This window comes from Pteropus medius, unplaced genomic scaffold, assembly GCF_902729225.1.
Source record: "Pteropus medius unplaced genomic scaffold, Ma_sr-lr_union100, whole genome shotgun sequence".
Taxonomy (NCBI): Eukaryota; Metazoa; Chordata; class Mammalia; order Chiroptera; family Pteropodidae; genus Pteropus; species Pteropus medius.
The window spans coordinates 23,765,606-23,772,701 of NW_024342471.1; the positions used below are offsets into that span (position 1 = coordinate 23,765,606).

Sequence of the window (7,096 nt, forward strand, 5' to 3'; positions counted from 1 at the left end):
TGGAGCAGAGGAGGGCCGCAGAGTCGCTTCTGCCGGCACCGCCCAGCCGGACGGTGGGACGCGGTTCTCCTTCGAGGTCAACGCGCCCCTTCCTCCAAGCAGCCACGTGCCCTTCCCCCTTGGCCGCCAGATCCCGGACTCGGGCAGGTCTGCGTGAGCCCCAGGCCTCTGCAAGCCTCGGAACGAAGCCGGACGGAGTGCAGAGGGGCCTCCGCCGGCCACCGCTTCTGTTTACGAAATCGGAGTAAGCCAAGAAATGGGGATAAATTGTTTAGGAAAATATATCTGTAACATCCTAACCATTTTCATTCATTCGTTTTATTGTGACATTTATTACAGGAACTTCCGCGTCAGCTCTCCTCCAGTGCAGACACAAACGTGCCCACCCCCTCGCCACGCCCCCTTCCTCCCACTGCTGGGTGGCCTGGCCGAAGGGCACCTCGATTACCCCTGGGAACAAGTCAGTGCATGGCCGAGACTTCACAGCCAATGCTCGTGGCTGTGCAGTTTTTCTTTATATACTTTTCTTCCTGTTAGCTTTTGCCTGCTGCAGCTTGTAGAATCTTGTCCGTAGGATGACAATAAAAAACTGATCAAAAGCCGTTTGCCTCTCAAATTTCTTCGGGCTCCTATACCGTCAAAGTCGGGAAGGGGATGGGAAGTTCTCGCCAAGGCGGCCCATCTGCTGGCTCCTCGCCCGAGTGAGCAGTGGGAGCCGCTGGGTGCTGAGGGACGTGGGATCCAGAAAAACGTGGCCCCAAAGGGTCTGCCTCGCAGGAGGGGCTAGTGGCAGCCACAGGCCCGGACGACCATGTTCCTGTACTTCTTCAGGATGACGTTGGAGCTGTCGTCGAAGTAGAGAACAGAGATGGCGTTCAGCTGGGTCGGGGCGCAGCAAGGCTTGGGCACCGTGTCTGGGTTGATGAAGTGGACCTGGAACACACAGCGGAACATGGCCGTGGTGAGAAGCCGCGGGCTGCTCCTCTCCGGCCTCCCTACGTCTACAAGGGACACGGACCACTCGGGCCGAACGACCGTAGGTGGCGCACACCGAGCACGCCCAGCTCTAGGCAGGTTACGCATAACAGACTCAACTCTGCGATTATCCGTCTCACAGACGAGGAGCAAACCGCCTGTCTAGAGGTCCGTGTAGCACACGGAAGTCGGTGGCCGGTCGGACACGCGGGGCCCGGCCGCTCTCCGTCGCGGGCTGTCCCGTGTGCTGAGGGCTGTTTAACAGCACCCTTGGACTCTGACTGGGCGGGGGTGCTTCTGGTTTCTGGGAGTGCAGAAGCACCCCCGCCCAAGTCAGGACAGCCTAGGTGTGTCTCTGGATGTGAAATGCTCCCCGGGTACAAAACCGCCCCAGGCCGAGAACATCTGAGCTAGGCCAGGTCGGCCTGATGGCCGAATCCTGCCCCACTGCCTGGTCCTGTGCGTGACGTGTGACTGGCACACAGTGCGTCCACTCACTTCCTAGCGTCTCGGCTCTGCGGCACTCCGCGGCCGGGGCTGAGCGGTGCGACAGAGACCCTACGACTCTCCGAGTCAGAAATGTTTACCACCGGCCCTTTTCAGAAAAAGTTGCTGACCTCTGGGCTGGAGCTGTCCTGACCAAGAAAAACATAATGCAAGTCACGTGTGTAATTTTAAAAGTTCTCACAGCTACGTTTAAAAGGATGGGAAAGAAGAAACAGGTGGAATTAATTTAAAAAATATATTTAATTTAATCTAGTATTTCAAAAATACCGTCATCTCAATATGTACTTAACATAAAATATCATTAATGAGATATTTCACCTTTTTTGGTACTGATTCTTCAAAACCCAGTGTGTATTTTATATTTATACAAAAACATCTCGATTTAGGTTGGACATGTTTCCATTGCTCGACAGCCATATGTAACCGTGGTCACCACACTGGATGGTGCAGGTCCAGACCACATGAGACCATTTTGCCTCTTGAGCAATACAAATAAAAGGACACGAATGTGGGCGAACATTTGCTTAGACATCGACAAGAAAGCAGAGCATTCCAAGGGTAGAACAAAGACAGAAACTGGCCGGTCGCTCGGGTTTCCTGCTCCTTCTCACTCGTGGGCTTCTGTGCACCCTACCAGGGTCAGGGGGCAAAGACTTCGAATGCCACGCGAGTGCTACTGATGAGTGAGCAAGGCCAGGAGTGAGACAATAGGGAGTAGTGGGGACTGGGGCAAACTCAAGGGAGAAGGCTGCGAACCGGCCGCAGCCAACCGAAGCCAGTGCGTGCGGTCAGATGTGCCGAGTGTGCGGGATGGGCCAGAGGCTCAGCTCTGCTTTGCTCTCAGGTGAAACCTCCATGTCCTCACCCACCGCGGGTGCCGAGTGAAAGCACACCGTGGTGACTCTGCCCGCCAGCCTCCCGTCTGTGACCTCTGACACAGACCGGCACACTCCTTAAACTTTCTATTATGGACAATTTCAAACCTTAAAATCTAAACCTTCCCTTATCTCCTTCGCCCTTGCGTAATTTTAAAGAGAATCCCGTATGTCGGCTCCTTTCCTCTGTATTTCGCTAGGACTCTCTAGAAGGCAAGGCTTATGTCACCCCCTTTTAAAACATGACCCTCATTTCGGAATAATCGGAGGGTTCATTCGGCACCCAGAGGTAAAATGCGGATTGAGCGGGTGGTCACAGGGCCACGGAGGCTGGTTCAGAAGAGCCTAGAGGCGGGCCCCTGGCAGCCTGGCAGACAGACACTCCTGTCACCTCCCAGGATCTTAGTGGGGACACTGGTGCTAGGAGACAGGTACAGGCCACGGACCAGGCTGGGGGACAGCTCATTTCCAGCCTGGAGACTTTCGATCCTAAATAGGCTTTGAGTTTCCGTTTGGGGGATGGAGGGCCTTGGAAAAGCAATGGCAGAAAAGAAGACAGAGCCTGGGACAAACGAAAGGAGGAGAAGGACGTTCCCCCTGTGGTGTAACACACGGCAGGGACAAGGGAGGAGGGTGCAGACTACGAGACAGAAGAAGCGTCAACGCTCCGTAACAAACAGAGCCGCGGGACGGAGGGATGGCCCTGGACGATGAGCTGCCTGTCGACGGGAGCATCAAGCCGGAGAGGATGACCCGTTTTCAGGAAAGGCCCGAAGAATGGTCAGGCAGGGAGCTAGATCCCCAGGGTCCTTACGCCTCGATTCTGAACTGAAGAACGAAGTCCCTGAATCTTGCCGCTAGTGTCGATGTTGGTAGAGCAGTAAACATAACATCTCTCGGGCGTCGCCAGTGCCGGGCACCGCTAGGGGCTTCGAACTCATCGTCACACTGAATCCTCCGATGACCCCGTGGACGGTCAACCTGAACTAGCCCCGTGGCCCCCAGCCAGCTCTTCACCCTGACGTCCTGCTTGCTACCTTCCTGCTACTTCCTCCCTCTCTGAAGCTGCCTCGTTCTACTTGACTGTCTGCTCCCCTGGGAAATGGGCCCCTGTGCTGTTTCCTGAGGTGTCACCAGTTTCCTATGCTCAATAAACACATTAAACACCCGGAATGACTGATCTCCCAAGGTCAAGGCTAGGAGGTAGAATGATGAGCTCTGGGAGGGGACAAGCTCTCAAGCCCCCAACCCAGAGGAAGGCCAGGCACTGTGGGGGAGGGGCGGCCTACAGACATGGAGCAGACACGCTGACCACCGAGGACAGGGGTCCCCAGACGGAGAGAGGGCCCGCGCCGTGTCTCCGTCAGGCAGAGTGACTCCTGCCCACGATACCCTTAGGAACCCATGAAACTGTCATCATTCCTTTTAAAATTAGGAGAAATAAATAAACTTTAGGGGTTGAAGATTATACATGTCTTTACGCCAATACAGTAGTAAAATATAATTTTTTAAACCTTTTAATAGAAAAAGAGGCCCTTGAAAGCACAAGTGCCTAGGGCCCATGGAAGTCACGATGTGGCCTTGGGCAGAGATCTGCTCTGGCCCCAGCTCAGGGGTCTGGTGGCTCCCCGCCGGCCACACTCACCAGCGTCTGCACGATGGCGTGGTTGGTGGCATTCATGTAGGAGTTCAGGGGGAAGGCACACTCCCCCTCACAGTAGTAGGCAGCGTAGCCCTCGGGGGCGATGATCCAGTCCTGCAGGGGCGGGAGAGGGATGGGGTGAGGGCCGCGCCCCACCTTCTGGACCAAACCCTCCCGAAGTGGGCCAGACGTGGGGGCTCCCAGAGGTCAGACGGGGCCCACACCCTCCAGGGCAGCCAGGGGTCCTGCTGAGGCAGGAGAAATGAGTGGCGGCCTTTCCTGGTCCCAGCAGGATATAAAATGAGGGAAGGGCTGGACTGAGCCCAGAACGGACACGTGCGTGGCCTTATGGGACAGTGGCGCAGGGCGGGGTGGCCAGGGGTGGCGCCAACTTTACCCCCGCTAGGTGGTAGCACCTAGGCGGTCTGTGGAAACAACACCTGTATGCCTCAGTTCACCCACCTGGGAGGGAGACTAATAAGCCATAACAGTGAGAATTAAGTGGTGGGGCAGATGGCCCAGCGCCCCGCGCCTGGCACACGTGTGCCGCTCAGGGCAGGACGCACGCCCGCCGCGCTCCCGCGCTTGCCATGGGGTCGCGGTAGCACAGAGATGTTGTTCTAGCGATAAACACGCCCCTCGCCGACTCGAGTCCACGGACCCTTCCGGCGGGGAGCCCTGGAGTCCCGGCCCCTGTCCCTGCTCTGGAACTCAAGCTCAGCGCGTGGGTGTTGGCCTAAGTGTGAGGACAGAGTCGAGGGGCCCAGGGCGGCGGTGTGTAAAGTGCCCTGAGCGTGCATCTGGGCATGATCCCCGGGGAAGAATCTGGACTCTCCTCCGCGGCCTGGTGATCTCGCGACAATGCCTGTCCAGGGCTTCTGCGCGCTCTGAGGGCAGGCACGCTGTAGTGCTCACTGCCGCACCTCCAGTGCCTAGAGAGGGCCCGGGGTGCCGAGGGGCTCCTGACCCTCACCCCTTTTCTAGGATTCATTCCCTGCCCTTTGCCCCACTCCATCCAAATGGTTCCAGAGGGGGCAGCCATGTTCCTGTAACATGATCCCACCCGTAAAATAGCCGATTGGTCCAGGAACAAGCACCTGACCCGAGCTGGGCCAATCAGCCCCTTCCCTGGGAATCTGAATGATGGAAGGGGGAGGAGGGACAGACAGGGCAGAGGCGGGAGCCAGCTCTCCAGGCAGCTGGATTCTAGCATACAGGCTCTGCCACGTCTGAGAGAAGATACGGCTGCAGGACAGAAATAGGGTTTCCATGGACAACGAGGTTCGGAGTCCAAAGTGTTTAGGTTCCTGGTTCTACCTTGAGTCTCGATCACGTTTCTGCTCTTTGGTTTCATGAAGTACCCCGTATCCCTAACCTAAATCCTCCACCCCAGGCAGAGCACTTGATACGGGAATATTAACTGACGTAGATGAGAAGCACGACTCGCTGCACATATGGGACACAGCCCGTGGCCGTGGGGAGCGCTGGGAGCCCACCCCAGAGGGCCGATCCGGCCATCTCCCCTTACCTGCCAGCCCAGGTCCCGGAAGCTGACGTAGAGCTCATGCTTCTTGCAGGCCTGCCTCTGGTCGGTGCTGCTGTTTTCTGCATGGACGGGAATGGGGAGGGGCAGAGTGGGACAGGAACAGGGAACACACACAGACTGAAGTTTCCTCAGTCTAAGGCAGGGGCGTGAGCACAATCAAACTCAGACAGCTGGAGGGCGACTTTTCTGACACAATGCCATCGAAGACCTGTAGCCTTAAAACTCATTTCCACCCCCAGCAAAGGGTCATGCCAACGCCCCATCCCTCTCTCACACAGTGTTGGCTCACAGGACACCCTGGGTCCTCCTGTGGACATTGGTTTCTTTGGCATACATGTGTTGTTCCGATGCTGACATCTGCCCGGGTCCCATTAGGAATCAAAGCCCATCCACATCCCATAAGGCCCAATGCAGGACGCTGCCCAGAGAGATCCACGTCCAGCCAGCCTCACCGTGTGAGGCCAGCCCACCTCATGGTGCTCGCCCCTCCGAAGGGCACAGACAAAGCCCCCCTCACCACCGCCACCAAGAAGAAACAAGAGGGCAGAAGTCAAAGCCCACTGACCTTCCAGAACAACGCACTACTGAAGTTTCTTTGAGGAGTGAGAATTATGCACTGGGGTTCTCCAGAAGCGTGTATGTCTGTAGGCATTTGGGTTAGGGATTGAGCTTTTGTAAACATGTAGAAGTCTCTGTCTCTCTCTGATATACACTCGTGTGTGCGCGCGTGTATATCAGAGACAGACAGAGACTTCTACATGTTTACAAAAGCTCAATCTCTAACCCGAATGCCTACAGACACACACACACACACACACACACACACGTCACGTCACGACACACACACACACACACCCCATGGCTGTCTGTCCACTACCAGCTCCACAAGCTGCCTGTAGCCTTGGTCTGTTGGGCCCTGGGTTTCAACATTAAGCCAAACACCACTGCTTTGCTTTCAGGCGGGTTGGGGTAGTGGCGTTCAGGCTGCTGCTTGCCCGTGCTCTGCTCGCGGCAGACATTGCTAATCCACGTGGCGTTGCCTCCTCCCTGAGCCTCCACACAGCTCCGGGTCTTTACTCAGGGCACCAAGCAGTTGGCAATGTTGGTGCAGAAAGGGAAGAAAAGGGGTGCTCAAGACGTAAGCCCCAGCCCCCCGCACCTCTCCGCCATCCACCCCAACGGCAGGTGAGCAAGAGGCGAGGCTGCTGCTTCATCCACTTCCACAAGCCCCTGCCTGACGCCTAACGAGTTACGACGGGTGCTGGGGCTCGGCTCCCACCCCTGCGGGTCACCTGGTGAAGACGGCTAATTACTCGGGAGTTGGGGCCAAACGTGGGCGGGGAGTGGGAGGTGGAAGGGAGGCAACGAACCCAGCCTCTCAACCCCAAACCACGCCGTGCGAGGGGTAGCGGAAGGCCGGGGCGGGGGGCGGGCGGCCCGTTCCACAGCAGGCGGCATGCTGGAGCATGTGTCCTTCCAACACTCCAAGGGCCGCTGTGAGCGGGGATTCAACTTGTGTGGCCCTATGACAGGGCTCCCAGCCCATCACGG

The 7,096-nt window shown here is 57.0% G+C and overlaps 1 protein-coding gene across 1 annotated transcript in view; it reads right to left on the reverse strand.

Annotated features, from left to right (window-relative positions):
• Window positions 1–302: 302 nt before the first annotated feature.
• BMP7 (bone morphogenetic protein 7) overlaps window positions 303–7,096 on the reverse strand; it is a 75,652-nt gene continuing 68,858 nt past the window's right edge. Inside the window, exons 5-7 of the mRNA XM_039864679.1 lie at window positions 5,528–5,604; window positions 4,003–4,113; window positions 303–933 (exon numbers count right to left, since the gene is read on the reverse strand). Coding sequence (XP_039720613.1) covers window positions 784–933; window positions 4,003–4,113; window positions 5,528–5,604 — 338 coding nt within the window. The 3' untranslated portion in view covers window positions 303–783. The remainder of the gene's footprint in view (window positions 934–4,002; window positions 4,114–5,527; window positions 5,605–7,096) is intronic.